General features: G+C 42.6%; 1 protein-coding gene across 22 annotated transcripts in view; it reads left to right on the top strand.

Moving 5' to 3' along the window:
• The window catches only part of LOC132981979 (protocadherin alpha-C2-like), a 173,709-nt gene that overhangs the window by 138,899 nt on the left and 17,523 nt on the right, over window positions 1–17,287 (top strand). Inside the window, exon 1 of one of the 22 annotated variants that reach the window (XM_061048170.1) lies at window positions 453–2,943. The exons of 20 other annotated variants lie outside the window; for them this stretch is intronic. In XM_061048170.1, coding sequence (XP_060904153.1) covers window positions 559–2,943 — 2,385 coding nt within the window. In that variant the 5' untranslated portion in view covers window positions 453–558. Of the gene's footprint in view, window positions 1–452; window positions 2,944–13,321; window positions 16,232–17,287 lie in introns of those variants that run through there. One more of the 22 variants, XM_061048164.1, reaches the window with a different exon arrangement.

Here is a 17,287-nt window from a genome sequence, read left to right as displayed (position 1 = left end):
TCCTTGGCAATAATGTAGTTGCACGTGATCCAATGTACTTCTTCTTATATTGTCAATTTAATACTATTCATCTTTGCCATTTTTGTTTGAGTTTTAAAGGTCATTACCCTTATGTGTCCTTCTATGACTTCTTGGTCAAGTAGTTTAGAGTCTGGTTGGAACAGTTTTCAACTTCTACCACTATTTTCCATATCCTGTATCTTCTTGAAATATATTGTTCAGGCTTACTAGAATGCCAGATGATTTTATTTGTTTTGTTTTCAATTGATGGGAAGTCCGTGGGGATACTAAGTCTCACAGAAGGCCTTAGATTTGTTTCTTCATCTTGCCTTCTAGACTTAACTTCTACACTACCACAAGGTGTCGCTATCACCTCACACATTTGAGACTTTTTTTTCCTTGCATCGCCCCTCCCTTTTCGTCTAGCTGAGGTTTGTAATTCTTTGTTCGTCGTAGCAGTCTCGGGCAACCTCGCTGCTTTTGAGGGGCTCTGATAAAGTTGTTTCGCTATGCTACCAGTGGATTGATTACTTCGTCAAAACTTGAATATAAGGGGCTATGGACAGGATGCAACAAGGGACTATTTTGAGGCATTGGATTTATTTTTTGTTCCTTGTATCTCATGTGTGGTGTTTTGCATCAGCACAGATTGTGTATTCTCTTACGGAGGAGTCGAGTCCGGGTACCGCTGTTGGGAATTTGGCGAAGGACTTACATCTAGATGTACAGGAGTTGGAAACTCGAGGTTTTCAGATTTCAGGACCTAACGCGAGGTATTTTGAAGAAAATAAAAAGACTGGGATTCTTCTGGTGAAAGAGAGAATAGACCGTGAGCAGCTATGCTCTCGTAATGTTAAGTGTTCGCTGGAAGTGGAAGCCATTGTAAAATCACCGCTAAACCTGCATCGCTTTGAGGTTAAAATTGTGGACATAAACGACAATGCACCCACATTTCGAATACCGCAAATAGTTTTAAACGTGTCGGAGTCGGCTTTTACTGGTGAAAGATATGCACTGCCAAAGGCGTTTGATGCAGATGTCGGCAGTTATTCTGTTAAGGGCTACAAGCTGAGTCAAAATGAACATTTCGCCCTGGATGTACAAAATAGTGGAGAGCCGACTGTGTCTGCTGAGTTGGTGCTGCAGAAAGCGTTAGATCGTGAGAAACAGCCGATTATCAAACTAACTCTGACAGCATTAGATGGGGGCAACCCTCCTAAATCAGGCACGTTACAAATCACCGTCAATGTGCAAGATGTCAATGATAATATTCCAATTTTTGACAAGCCGCTGTACAAAGCCAGGGTGCCCGAGAATACATCATATGGTGCAACCGTAATTTCTGTACATGCTAAGGATTTGGATGAGGGTCTTAACGGAGAAATACTGTATTCTTTTATCAACCAGGACAACGATTACGAGGTTCATAACTTTGCTATTAATCCTCTAACGGGTGAGATTACGGTGAAAGGTGACTTGGATCATGAACAAAGCACCGCAGTGGAAATTCGGGTCCAGGCAAAAGACAAAGGGTCAAGTCCAAGAGCATCTCACTGTAAAGTACTCGTTGAAATCACAGATGTCAATGACAACCCACCAGAAATATCAGTCACATCTTTGGAAAACGTAGTGCGGGAAAACGCACCAATAGACACAATGGTGGGGCTGATTACTGTGAGAGACAACGATGCAGATAACAACGGCGTAGTTCAGGTTAGAACACTTGATTCAGTACCGTTTAAAATAAAAAACACATACAAGAATCATTATTCTCTGGTAGTAGACGGAACATTAGACAGGGAACGAGCCTCTGCCTATAATATAACAATAATCGCGACTGACGAAGGGGTCCCACCTCTTTCAAGCACCAGCGTTATTACAGTGCACGTTTCTGACGTTAATGACAACGCGCCAAGTTTTAAAGAGACTTTGTTAAATATTTTCGTCAAAGAAAACAGTCCTGTAGGTGCTGTCTTATATACCCTGAGTGCAGATGACCCGGATGTAGACGAAAATGCAAAAATAACGTTTTCAGTGATGAATAATAGTCATAAAAACAATATCATACGATCAGTGATAAACCTCAACTCAGAGACTGGAGATATAGTCAGCCTGCAGTCATTTAACTATGAAGAGTTAAAAACGTTTCAGTTTAAAGTTCAGGCCACAGACTCTGGTGTTCCTCCGCTCAGCAGCAACGTGACTGTGAATATTTTGATCCTGGATGAAAATGACAATAATCCAACTATTCTCGCGCCCTATTCTGAGCACGGCTCCGTCAACAGTGAGAGCATCCCCTATTCTGCTGAAGCGGGATACTTTGTGGCAAAGATCAGGGCTGTAGACGCAGACTCTGGATACAACGCGCTGCTCTCTTATCACCTCTCTGAGCCCAAAGGAAACAATCTCTTCCGGATCGGAACCAGCACCGGAGAGATCAGGACTAAGAGGAGAATGAGTGACAATGACCTGAAAACTCACCCCTTGGTGGTGCTGGTCTCTGATAATGGAGAACCCTCCCTGTCAGCTACTGTGTCTATTGATGTGGTGGTGGTTGAAAGCGCAGCTGACATCCAGACTCAGTTCAGACATGTGACCATAAAGGAGGAGAGCTTCTCTGATTTAAACCTGTATCTGCTCATCGCCATTGTGTCGGTGTCAGCCATCTTCCTGCTCAGCCTCATCACTTTAATAGCTGTCAAATGTCACAGGACAGACGGCAGTTTCAGCAGGTACGGAGCCCCAATGATCACCACCCACCCTGACGGGAGCTGGTCTTACTCCAAATCTACTCAGCAGTATGACGTGTGTTTCAGCTCAGACACACTCAAGAGTGACGTAGTGGTTTTCCCCGCACCGTTTCCACCTGTAGATGCTGAACTCATCAGTATAAATGGAGGAGACACTTATACCAGAACTCAGACTTTACCTAATAAGGAAAAGGTAAGACATAAATCTAGAATCTGCTGTAAGTTAAAAGACGCAACGTGTTGCAAATACAAAGTCTTCCGCAGTACATAAACTACAAGCTGTGTTGGTTGAGGTCTACGTGGCTTAGTTACAAGGTTGTCTCTTGTGTCTAGCAAAAAAGCGCTGTCCATGGTACTGGAACCATAATGGGCCTGTTTATGCTTGTCTTAAGAGTAGTGCACAAGGCTAGGATGGGTAGAACTGTCAAAACAATACAATTATATTATTTTATTTATATTTAAATACAATATTTATTAATATTTAAGTAAACTAATATTCATTATAAACTCACAGTCGTAGACTAGCAAACAGACGTAATAAAGTAACTACAAGGACACAACTTGCGAGCAACTTCATGAAATACAAAATTCAAGCATTTCTGGCAGTAAAATGCTTCCTTTAAGGCAACTAGTCAATAAAAATAATAAAAACAAAAATATTAATAATAGTTGTAGCTGACGTCGTAGTGTTAGTCCAGATGCAATGCAAAACAATAAATGCAATTGAAATGAATAATAGAGAGAAAAAACAGGCAGAAATAAGTTTTACCATGACTGATGGCTTACAAGTGGATGCGTAATAGCCCTTCATAGTCGCACATGTATGTCTATGAAATGTAAATAATGATCAATAATAAACTATTTATCATATATGTATGAAGAGTTTAAACTTCTAGTAATGGAACAAAAACACTTTCTTAGTCAGTTTTAGCTCAGGGCGTTTTGGGCTTAATCTAAATCAATGTTTAAATGTTGCGCTCGGTGTAATGTTGGATGTAAAGTTGTAATGTGTAATGTAAAGTTTTAAGTTAGTCTATTACTCGATTGAAGAAGACAAATGACTCACTGCAACATCACAGTAGGGTCTACATTTGTTGAGCACCACAAATTATGTTGGGAAAAAATAACACAAAACATGATGCTTGCTTTCTTATCAGTATTAAACACTCACCGTCGATAGACTTCAATTCAAAGGTGTCTCTGAAGTGGCAGCTTGCTCCTTAGGACGGCAGCTGCAGTTAAGATAGTCGTGAAGCACAGAAGTTAAGACAGGATTCAAAGGCGACCCGGTCACTGCAATAAAGAGACTTCGTTGAAAAATTGAAAAAAAAGCTTTGTTGTTAAAAAACACTCATCTATCATAAGACAACGGCAATACTTCCCTGTTGCGATAACGCACCAATAAAACAGGAAAACAAACCAAAAATAAGTATATTTAACAAGATGTTTACCAATTAGTAAAGTAAGAATTGTCTGGAAATGTTTTAGCCTACATTTCAACCGTGGAAAATAGGTTTGTTGTGTTGTGTTGGATGTAGAGGTATTGTTCAACAAATGTTTGGGGCAATAACTTCAAACACTTTTAAATTTATTTGCATAAAAAAATACTGACCGGATAAAAGTTGAAGTTTGTGGATACCCGACAAGTGAATGGAGTCCATTTTAAGATAGTTTTAATTTAACACAAACGCAACTTAGTCTGAGTTAGTCCAAAAGATTCCCACAGTGTCAACAAACTATATAAAAGTACAAAAGGGCGCTTCTTCTTCTTCTTCTTCTTCTTCGTACTACAACTTCCGGTCCACTGCTGTGCGCTCAGTGCTGCCGCTAATGGCTGGAAGGGGCGTTGATACCATCCTGTCAGATGTTAGCTATCATTAGTCAACGTCAGGGGTGGAGATTTAGACCTAACATGGGCTACATTGACATACATAAATATCACCGCAGTTCACCTGAGTAAGTCTTGCTTTGGTTTCTTTACAAGCACATAACAATGACTTCCCCTCGTATAGCTAATAAGCTGAGTCGGAAAACCAGAAATACACAGAGCCTTTGAACTGCCTTTGCTTACTTCTGGTTTCTTCTTCCTTGAATGCTAATGAATAAACGTTAGCCTTACGTTTATATGAAGGCCTACTGTGATGAGAGGAGGCTTGGTGAAGAAGGCATTTGCATTACACTTGTAAGGAATTGCTGACAGCAGATAGGGCTTCTATATTTCTTGGATGTTTGATACACTTTGACATTATACTTTAAGCTTACACCCTCAACGTATGCAACTGCTGGTTGTTATTCGTAGTTGTGCCTTAAAACTGTGAGCTATGATGTATTTGTGTGTTGTGTCTTATACTCATAGACTGGAAGGTCTTACTGCTAAACTAACTTTGGTGGGTAATGGGGGGACGACAACACATCTTAAATTTGACCTTCGTCTATTTGGGAAAGAAACATGATCAAATAAATCTCAGGCTTTTTTTATTCAAACATTTTTTCAGGCTGAAGTTCAAAAGAGTAATGCCAGGAAAATATGACCTTTCTTAAATTAGAGCATAAGCCTTCTTTCACAGACTCCCTCGACCTGCTATAGAGGAACATCTCGAGTGTTACCATTAAGATTAATGAACATATACTGTATTATTTTAACCATTGCTTCATGAAGGTGTGATTTGTCTCAGAGGGGTACCAAAGCCATTTAGCCTTCTTCTAGTCAGGAAGAATCTATTTTTGTCTTGCTTTGAAGTCGCTCTGCTCATATTTGTTTTACTCTTGCAGTTTAAGTTGTCTCTCTTGAGATATCACTACCAGCTTCTGTGGAGTCACACTGGAGCTTCTAATTCTCTGCTGTTTGTACTCATAATATCGCCATTTTTATTACACCATGCCCCCTTGTCTTAATATTATAGAATTCTGAGACCCCCATATATTGTGAAAGACTAATCTTTTTAGGGTAAGCACCCTGAGACAAGGTTACTTTTTGCCCAGTCTGTTTTTACTTTAAAAGACCACCTATTGAGTTCATGATGTTAATTCTTTGTTGTTAAAATTAGAGCTTAAACATAAACTGAGATGTTATTTTGTGAAATAACATCCCCCTGTTTCTGTAATTAGAGTTTGTATATCTACTATTTTTGTTTCTCATTTGTACCTTCCCGTTTGTTTAGTGTAGCTTAAAACATGTCCATGATATTATTTGTGTCACGCCTGTTCCTTTTTCCTCTTCCTTCTCCTTCACCATGCTGCCAGCTCTTTTTACCCTCCCCCTCTCCTCACCAGCACTTGCAGAGAAGGGTAGCAGCTGAGAGAAGTAACAGGGAATTAAGGTCCATCTCTGCAGACATGTGTCCTTTCAGCATTAGAGCGTTGTAAACAGGATGTAATATATTTTCATTAACATCCCTAATGTGTGCACAGTAGAGGCTACCCTGATCAGCTCAAGGCTAGTAGGGCACAGATGCATCATGTTTTCTAAATGAATGAATTTGTCAGAAATTAACGTAGCTTTTTTAATGCAAATTTGCGTTGCATTTATTTGTATGTTCTGAATAATACTATTTAAGCTCCTAGCATATAGACAGTGTTCAGATACACTCGAGGAAGCTCACAGTTTCAACACAGTGTTGTAGTGAGTCTGTGATGCTTTTAGTCACTCAGACTCTGACCTCATTTCAGGGAGTGGTACAGCAAAAACAAGCATGGCCGGATCTGGCATATCTTCGGTCGTGTGGTCGGTTAAGTGTTTTTAAAAGACTGAACAAGGGCTTTATACGGTCTCAAACAGACTTAACATATTACAGGCGATGCGTGTCGGTTATGTGAAGCTTGTATGTGGGTCACGGTGTGATTTAAAGATGACAGCGCGCTACATGCGCCATCTGAGTGAACCTGCATTCGGCAGTTTACTTGCTTTTTGTGCGGTAGTCCCTGCTGTATGGATGCATACTGTCTCCATACTGTATTTACTTAAACAATGCCTGGAGCTGCCTCTGCATAAAAGTGGTTCAGTATGTGTTGTGTATGCTGCAGCTCTCTGTGGATGTCAGGGAGAGAGAGGGGGAGGGGCAGGTAATTTTCCGCTTCTCTCTGCAGCAGCAGCGGCAGCAGGGAGCTTCAGTACCGATCGAGGTATCAGCTCCGCTCGGCTCAGCTGTCCCTCCTGCTCTCTCCTCTGCGGCTGGGCGGGGCCGATAAACACCTACTGTCAGTCACAGCGGAACCAGTTGGGCGGGGCAAAGGGTCAGGGAGGATGAGGAGGAGAGAGGTTTTTTTTTTTTTTCATGGAAGGATCAAAACGTCGTGTGTCTGTGTCAGTTTGTCGGGTTATTGGATGTGGGGCAGAAAAACTGAGCTCGTTTGCATAACGCAGAAATAATAGTCTTATAGATTCATGCTTATCATTTATACAGACCCAAAGTAATACTGAGAAGCTCGCTTGTTTGTATGCAAAAACTGACGACATGGAGTTAAGAGTGTGTAGATGATAAAAGCCTCTAACTCTGCCTGACCACGTGCTGCAAAATGCAGTCAATTATTGATTGCGCCATACATTATCCAGGTCGAGTGAGACAGTTAAGTGGTTCATAGCTCACAGTGCTACAGTGAAGGCATTCACCTAGATCACTTTGGTGGATTAGACAAACTGATTCTGCAGATGGACCTAAAACATGATGTAGAGACGTCCTTACCACCAGTTTTAATACAAAATGACAGAAACGTGTTTAATTCTGTTCCTATATCAGTCTTCATGTCTGTCTTTCTCACACACATCATGCGTAGCACTTCCTGTTTTTCTCCTTCACAAGGGTGTGTCCTTTGTGTGAGTGAGGATACTGCTGTCTGTGGTTGCCATGGAGACTGTTCTAAGCCGTAATGAAATGATGAACTAGTCTGCTTGCAGGGAGCTGCCAGTATGTACCCACCCCCCACCCACACATCTATCCCAGCATGCATCGCAGGAAGGAAACAGGGTGGACACAATGGGAGGCAGGAGAAATGGAGAGAGAGAGAAAGAGACAAAGGAAAAGATGCCAACCAAAGATGTGCATCATCTTGAGCAGAAATGCCAAGTCAGATGAAGGGTAGAGCGACTGAGCAAGCGAGGGAAAGTGTGGGAGATTAGAGATTCAGTTCTAAAAAAAAAAAAAAAGGAAGAGGGTTTTAGTGGAAGTCACAAACACAGCAGCTCAGACTCGAGCCTTGAGCATGAGATAGTGAGGAAACTGGAGCTTCTGAGGATGAGATGGACAAAAAAACACATTAAATACATGCCCTCCAGCTGAGTGAGAACATCACAGCTTTACAATTGGTCACAGATAAAAGGAAGAACTTATCACCAACCCCCTCCCCTTCTTTCCCACTTCCACCAACCCAGTCCTCCATCCATGCTCCCTCTTAGTGGCATCGGGATGTATTTGCAGTCATTAGATTAGCTTTGTCATGCTCAGAACTGCGGGTTGCATCCTCTCCCATCCGGCAGGGATACAAAGCCAGGGCATCCAAAGAGGGAAGTGTCCAAAGCCGGCCTGCTTTTCCTGATAGCTTTGTTCAGTGCCACAACAAGAATCTGTTTGATTTATGCAGAGGCTGAACCAGGACAACCAAGGAGCAGTTTAACCCTCACAAGGACCCCAAGGGAGGGATTTTTGCTGCTGACGTTCTCTCATGCCCTTTATTTTTTGAAAGCAATTGGTACACAAGGGATCAGCACTAACAAACGTACACAGAAAATTCAGCCTCCAGCCGCTTACTGTGTCCACCTGAGTAAAGGATTGTCGTTACCATGGGGCTTTGTTTTGGGGATTAAAAATGGGAACATTCTCATGCATATAAGTGGGATGAGAAGACGGTACACTATGTTTTCTTAGAACCAATTTTAGAATTGTATTTCTCTGCATATTTCCTTTTTTAGTCAAGTTAAACATTAGCAAATGAGACAAAGTGATTACGTTGCAACATCTTGCTCTAGAATATCCCTTCATATTGTTTATTTGTATTAAATAATGTTAAATTGTCTAGGTATTGGTTTGATAAATGCACGTATGACTGGCTCTTGTAGAGTTTACAAGCAGTGATTCTGTAGATTTCACACTTAGTTTGCTTTATAGTGCTTTGTCATCTCACCTCTAGGGGGGTGCCTTGCCCTATCTTCTCTTTCTTTATCCACTGCGGTCACTATTGAAAACAAGACAGAAAATGACATCCACTGCAGTCTGACGTCTGTGCCCTCCTTCTCTCTTTCTCTCTCCCATCCTACCTACCTCTCTATCTCTCTCTCTCTCTCTCTCTCTCTCTGTCTATCTATCTATCTTTCTCTCTCTCTCTGTAACACGCACACTCATAGCAGGGATTATGCTTTAGTGCTCTGGCTTAATGAGAAAGCCTGTGTGGATGGGCAGTTGGGGTAAGGATTACGTGTCCAACCCTTGTACTACCGATTTATTCCAACAGAGGGACCAATTTCACTATATGTCCCACCTCTGAAGCCTCTGCCTTCCTCTCCCACCCCTAGAGTGGGATTTAAATTGTACGGCTACTAGTACTCACTTTAACCTTTTTTTAAAAAAACCTTTTTACCAAGGTTAGATTGAAGCAACTTTTTTCATTTTCAGTTATAGTTCATGGTTTTTTTTATGCCTAAAAAGTAACCAAAGGAAAACATGAGCAGACCTGAATGAAGCCTTTGTTTAATGACAATATGTTTGGCTGCTGAATGTTAAGATAGTTCCTCTTACCCACAACAATGTTTTTTGATTAAAGATTTAAAAAAATCCCACAACCACACCAACCAGGGCCATTATATTTAAAATACTTAGTTTTAAAAGACACCCCCTTTGAATAAAACATTGTCTCCTCTAAGAAAAAGCCTAACTATCATGTGCTTTATTTTGGGGCATCGTTTTTGATTTTATAAATCTGAAAACACATTTCCTGACACCATAGATGATGCAGACCACCCACACAACAGAACACAGTTATGTCTTCTTTGTTCTTCTGCTCCTTGAACTGGCATGAAGAGAAATTAGAATACCATATATATGTTTGAGTGTGTGTGTGTGTGTGTGTGTGTGTGTGTGTGTGTGTGTGTGTGTGTGTGTGTGTGTGTGTGTGTGCGTGTGTGCGTGTGTGTGCGTGTGCGTGTGTACCTTAACATTCTAATGCAATCTAAGATAAATAACCATTATGACAAACCAAGGGCCTGTAGTTTCAGACTACTGTTGTTATAATATTTCCCTCTTTATCTAAATACTTGAAAGTAAACCAATAATAAGGATTACCTGCCAGCAGTGTTTGTATAATTTCAGCATTGCCATGTTCCTTTTCCCTGCAGTCAGTGCATCTGCATCTAAGTCCTTGATTGCAAAATACTACAGAAAAATATGTTCTCACATTCATTCAGACAAAATATTTATGTCCTCTGATACTATTCATGTTGTTACGTTTGTGTTTTAAACTGTGTGTACATGTGTGTCTATCTGTGTGTGAGATTGTGCATGCACGCCTACCAGCACAAATTAGGTCTTTGAGTTTACCAGACCGCCTCTGTATGTCTGTGTAGTTGACTGAGACAGTGATATAAAGAATCCTGCTTTATGATAGCCCAGCCCTGACCCGTTCCTCTGTGGATCTCTGCTGTCATCTGACTCATTAAAAATTGGGGGGGATTCCAGATAACAGACTCTTAGGGGAAGTAATATGAATAGCTTTTTGAGTGGCCGCTTACAGTATTAATGAGGTTGAGTCTTAGCAAAGAGGGTGTTATTAATATGGTGGCCATCTTGCATAATTGATGTGATGGGGAGTGTTAGAATGTTCTGGCTGAAAATGAGAACAAAGAGGGAGTCTGAGCTTTATTTAAAATCAGCATTATCTCTCTTAACCACAAGGAAAACTTTACAGTTTTTTTCACTTTTTAGTCATTTACTTGTCTATGATCATTTTTTCAGTGTTCAAAATGCATGGACACTTGTGTTTGTAACTTAAACCCTCCAAAATCCCCCTTAGCTAACCCTCAGTTGGAACAGCAGATATCTGACAGAGGTGCAGCTTGAGAAACTCCAAAGAGAGAGACTGCTAGGGAAAAGAGAGAATACCGTATAGAGGAGAAGGCGTTGAGAATAGAACAAATGTGAAGGTCATGTACGATTTCTGTAATTATTTTCTGCTTTGACAAAAATGTAATCATTAATGGGAATAAAACCTTTGAATTGAATCAAATTTAAACACCAATTAACCAATTAGCTGTTCTAAATTAGTGTTTGTTGATGTGTGACAGGCGTCTGTCTGCAGGTGGAATACTGATGATAGCTTTATCTGCAGCTCTCTTGAGTAAAATATAAACAAGTCACAGCTCAGCGACATGCAATTAACGCTGAAACAGATGGGCATATGTTAAACAGGTTTGAGTTTTGTAACAATGAAACATTTTTTCATATCTGTGCTGCTGGTTGTGCTGCTGGGTGGGTGGATGGGTGGGAGTTGGTGGGGGAGCAGGTGCAAAGGTCTTGTGTAAATCCAGCTCTGTGTTTGTTTCTGATGAGATAAACCTTGCCTGTTTTCATTTGTGTGGAATTGACAAACGCAGAGAGCCACACGTCCCACCGGGTAAATCTGCTAAATATCATGGTCAGTGTGGCAGCCAGTACATGCAGACCATCAGAGACTGTCAGCCCTGGTTGAAAGAAACTCTCTGTTATCACCACTGCTCATGGGAATAATAATGCAGGGAAATTAACCTTGAAAAGGTTTTCCAGATGAACTGCAAATATGGCAAAAATCTGGACTCACATGATTTTATCTTACATTACATATTTTATTATCATACTGTTAGAGATTAACCAATCACAAGTACATTTTGTTTACATTCATTTAGGCTTTTTAGTTCTAATAATTTGTATTCCTTCATGGACATTTGGCTGCTTCACCATCTCCCCATTTCTCCACCTCCTTCTCTTCGCCTTACAGTGTGAAAAGTTGCTCTATATCTCCCCATGCACTAGCAGCAAAAGAGTGATTCACTGTCTTCTCCTCGTCTCCCAAGAGGCTGAGAGCAGTCATCGCTGTGGGCAGACTGGGTGTGGGCAGCGCACTAGGACAGATAAAAGATTATGTGGGCGATAGACGCTCATCTTTGGCCTAGTGGCCAGGGTCAATCCGTAAGGCACTGGGTTTCACTAGTCCGTCCTCCATTTTCCTGAGATTTTTTACATTTCTGATCTCGGAGTCTCTTCTGAATCTATTCTTCTATAAACTTGAGATTGTGTAAAATACATTTGAACAGTGTGAGCAGATCTGTCCTGTTGACTGTGTACTGCGTAGGGGATTTTGTCACATGCTATTTACTCAAATCCAATTAAAATTAAGTAAAGGTATCAGAGACTGGAGTAATTGGAGGACAGCCAGAAGATTTCGGGGTTAATGTCACCACCTGCTACTCTATATGGAGGCTTTGTTGAGTCTGTCTGCAGCTTATAGAGTCAAAACATCTGCTTTCGAAATGTGAACGTCAGTGTGTTTCTCATCTTGTCACATAAGACTGAAACTTCAGAATGCATGATAGCTGTTAACTTTTTTTTTTTAATGATATATGAAGTTATAAATTCAGGATTTCAAGTCCAAAATCATTTCCACATAATTACTCTTTGTTTGTTTTTTAAGCAAATAATGCTGTGGTTAATTTTTGTGTACATAACTATTACTGTCTATCTAGTGTGGACAGCGTCGTGTTATTGCCAGATGTGAAAAGGGGTCACATCTGGAGCATCTTGTCTGTGACCAGGCAGGCATCGTCTCCACTCATGACGTCACATGCTTTGTGTGCCCTGTGTGAATGAACCTGTGGCGCAAAGGGCTCTGTCTGCAGCACCCATATCTCGTTAACTGACACTGTGAGGGAAGGTTTATAGAATGAAGGGGAAGACACTATGCAGATTTTAAGGGTTCTCCGGGTTCTCTGTTTCAAACGCGTAAAACAGATAAACATACACAGGGTGAACAGTCGGACCCACCCCACTGTTTCTCTGGTACAGGATCTCCTCTAACACGCTTTCAACACCGCTGCTGAAAACGTATCTGTCCTTCTCTCTGATTCCCATGGCTTGTTGTGAGAGCTTCTGCAGCAAAGCTTACAGTAGTCTTTTCGAGAGAAAACAAATCTTTGCACAGCTGGTTGAATATGTTTGTCTGTTTTCTAAAATGTGGTAATACCATATATCCGAAATGTGCCTCTCAGTTTGGAGGGTCCCGATGCAATCGTTGATTTGCATCAGCGAGTATAAGTCTAATCTCCAGGCTGGTTCATAAATCAGTTTCCCAGCGCACAATGAAAAGGGCGGTGGCGCTGACAAAAAAAAAAACAAAAAAAAACAGGGGGGACGATTGTGTCGAATTAATTGAAACGAGATCAGCGTGCAGATGACTTTGACTGCTTCATGTTTGGCGTTCAGATTCGTTTACTGATAAAACTCCGGAGTCTTTTCGTCTTTTAGGCTTTTTTATGAGGGTGCTCGATCATTTCATCGGAGGTGCTGAAATGCAGTCAGCAACGTTTGAGCGAATCCCCCCCCCCTTTTTTGCCCACATACACCATCACCACATCGCAGGAGGAGAGAGAGAGAGAGGGAGACCAATAGGCAGCATCAGTGAAAGTCAGCTCTGCTTGGAGGAGAGAGAAATTTAAAAACAACAATACAGCAGAGGCAAACATGGATGCACAGGAGAAAAACGTCTTTAAACAGACACCGGAGAGGATGCAGTGGTCGTCCTGCACATAGCCGGAGTTCTGCGCGGACTATTTCCCCGTTTTTAATGAGGCGGGTGGGGACGTACAGCAAGCTGAGAAGGCGGAAAGATTTCTCCAACCCGTCTGCAAATTCTGCCTTCCTGCGATGGCTGTGACGGCGCGATGCTGTTACAGTGTAAAGGAGAGTGTGCCTTTTTGCTTTTATTTTGTTCTTTTCATTCTCAGTGGCCTTACAAATGCACAATTTCGATACTCCATCCCAGAGGAGCTGGAGAATGGAGCACTTGTCGGTGACATTGTACGGGATTTGGGTCTGGACGTGAATAAACTTTCTACCAGGCGTATCAGAATCACGTCGGACAGTGGCCGCAGATATTTCACCATCAATCACAAAACCGGAAAGCTGGTGGTGAGTGACCGCATCGACCGAGAGACAGTTTGCGAATTTGGTGGCACCTGTTCACGCAACTTGGAGGTGGTTTTGGAGAACCCGCTGGAGGTGCACAACGTGGAGGTGGAGATTGTGGACGTGAACGATAACGCGCCCCAGTTCCCTAGAGATGAATATCAGCTGGAGGTGTCTGAGTCCGCTCTCACCGGGTCCAGGTTCCACATCGAGGGAGCTCAGGATGCAGATGACGGTTCCAACTCTGTGAAGCAGTACCGCCTCAGCCCAAACGACCACCTCGCTCTAGACACCATTAAACCCTTCTCTGATAATAAGCACATCGAGCTGATTCTCAAAAAGCCCTTTGACCGCGAGCAGATGCCCTCTCATCAGCTAATCCTGACAGCTATGGACGGAGGCACCCCGCAGAGAACTGGTACGGCCAAAATCAATGTCCGCATCCTTGATGCCAATGACAACGTGCCTGCGTTTGACAGCTCCGTGTATAAAATAAAACTATCTGAAAACTCTCCCAAGGGCGCACTTGTAATCAAGTTAAACGCAACAGATCCTGATGAGGGCTCAAATGGTGAAGTTTTTTACTCCTTTAGCAGTTACACACCAGAAAGAGTCAGACAGATGTTCTCCATGGACACAGACACAGGAGAAATACGTGTGAAAAATAATATAGACTATGAGGAGACAAACTCATATGAAATGTATATACAGGCCATGGATAAGGGCCCAGCACCAGTTGCAGTGCACTGTAAAGTAGTTGTAGAAGTTTTGGATGTAAATGACAACATTCCTGAGATTGTGCTGTCTTCACTCTCCAGCCCTGTACGCGAGGACGCTCGGGCTGACACAGTGGTAGCATTGATCAGTGTGAACGACCGAGACTCTGTGCTAAATAAACAAGTCACCCTGGAGATCATGCCCAATTTGCCTTTTAGGATCAAGTCCTTCCGGAACCACTACACCATCGTCACATCTGCCTTCCTGGACCGGGAAACCATCTCATCCTACAATGTCACTGTCAGCGCTGTGGATGGAGGCACTCCACCTCTGTCCTCTCATATGACCTTTAAGGTGGACGTTGCAGACGTGAATGATAACCCACCTCGCTTTGAACAAACTTCATATACTGTTTATATTACAGAGAACAATGCCCCAAGTGCACCTCTCTGTGTTGTCAAGGCCACAGACGGTGACACTGGAGAAAATGCCCGCATCACCTACACTGTCCTCAATGACAACAACCATGGTATCCCTGTAGCCAGCTACGTCAGCATCAAACCTAATACAGGTGAGGCCTACGCTCTGCGAGCCTTTGACTTTGAGAAGCTGAGAGAGTTTCACTTTCAGATTAAAGCCCAGGACAATGGTGTGCCTCCCCTCAGCCGTGTTGTCACAGTGTATGTTTACATCATGGATCATAATGACCATACACCCAGGATAGTCTACCCTCCTGCCAATGGGAGCCGCACCACAGAGACACTGTTAAAAAATGCAGAAGCAGGAGTGTTGGTTAGTAAGGTAACAGCGTGGGATGGTGATGCTGGGCAGAATGCTTGGTTGCTCTACTCCCTAGGCCAGACCAACGCAGACCTTGACCTGTTCAAGGTGCATGAGCACACAGGTGAGATCCGTACCACCAGGCGGGTCATAGAGGACAACTCCACCTCCTTTGTATTGACAGTGCTGGTGCGAGATAACGGCCTCCCGTCGCTCTCCTCCACCGCCACCATCCATGTGCACGTGATGGAGCTCCCACCGAAGTTGGTCCCTGACCCCAAGCGCATCATCAGGCCCAACAGCCCTCTCATGTTTTCCAATGTCACCCTCTACCTTATTATTGCTCTTTGTGCCACAACTTTCGTGTTCCTGGTCACCATCTTCGTGTTGGCCATTGTGCGTTGCCATGCCTACTGCACCCAGCCTGGCTCCTGCTCCCCATGTTGTGTGTCCAAGAAGAGTGTGCCTGAGGGGGGCACCTCAGCAGGTGGCGGTGGAGGAAGAGCTGCAGCTGCATCTGCAGGTGCAGGTGCAGGTGCAGGTGCAGGTGCAGGTGCAGGAGGAGGTGTTGTTGGTGGAGTGCAACAAAACAGCAATGTGGCCCTGCGCCGTGACCTCAAAGTGGAACCGCATTATATTGAAGTGCGGGGAAATGGATCTTTGACAAAAACATACTGTTACAAGACATGTCTGACTGCTACATCAGGAAGTGACACTTTTATGTTCTACAACACGGGGCGGCCTCACAGTGGCACATGGGGCTCGGGCTACGTCACCAGTCATAGCGGACAGAGCCAGTTATTTGTACGGCGTCTCAGTATGCCGGACGCAACTGCCATTCAGGTGTGTGCCCTCTGCAATATGTGTTCAGGTTTGATTGCCTCATAATAGTAAATAACATCCAGGCAGACAAGCTCCATAAAGGAGAATTCTCTTATGGTACAGGTTTTGCTCTTGGGCGTTGCTCTTGCAGTAGGATTGCATTTGACATTTATAGCTTCTGAGCTGCTGAAGCATCTCAGATCCTCTTCTGGCCTGGGATGCTTCAAAAACTGCTATTTTCCTGCAGCTTTCTCAGATTGATTTTTTCTAGCTCTAAGTGAATGAGATGTGCAATACTTCCATTATTGTATTAGTTATGTAGAATCTTTAACATATCTGAAAGCCCATTTTGTTTATGTGTAAGGTTCATCTATAACCTTTACTTGGCGTTAAATTAAGTGTCACTTCTCTTCAGGTCTCTTTCTTAAGATTAGATAGAAAGCTGGCAAGCAGAAGTGTGGGTAGCTTTTCTTGGTTGTGTATTTATTTGAGTGGGTAGGTGGGTGCTCTGTGACTTGCTGGATTTGGCATCTTTGTGTATGCCTCACACCTGCTACAGTTGTAGATGGATTATTTCTTTAATCATCCTCTTTGACTCTTTTTCTGTTCCCTGTTACCTTAATCTCTTTTCCAAAATAGAATATTTCAGTAGTTTGTTCACCTATGACCCCACACAGGCATTGTTATTTGTCTTCTGTGGGTTCTATGCAACAATTTTCAAGTCCAGAGGGCATTCACTTAGTCTGGGAAATAGTGCAGCCTTCGCCAGCTACGAGGGCCACCAATCCCACTGCACCAAAATACCCTGTTCTGGTCACGTACCTCTCTGGTACTGAGCAGTAAGCCAGAGTTTGGGAATTGGCGAAAAATGCTGGCATGAGGAAGAGACTGTGTCTGAGTTTAATTAAGATAAGAGCTTCATTTCTACTTTCATGGAATTATTATTCAATGTAAAAGGTTGATGGACATAAACAGAATATAAGAGATAAAAAGATGAGCAGGGAAATATTTAAGGTAATTGTTCTGTTATCACTTGACATGTTCCTCATTAAATGCCAGTCATGTTTGTTCTTGCTA

The sequence above is a fragment of the Labrus mixtus genome, chromosome 10, assembly GCF_963584025.1.
Source record: "Labrus mixtus chromosome 10, fLabMix1.1, whole genome shotgun sequence".
Taxonomy (NCBI): domain Eukaryota; kingdom Metazoa; phylum Chordata; class Actinopteri; order Labriformes; family Labridae; genus Labrus; species Labrus mixtus.
The sequence above is the reverse complement of the archived record's forward strand: the minus strand, read 5'-3'. Positions and strand labels throughout refer to the sequence as shown.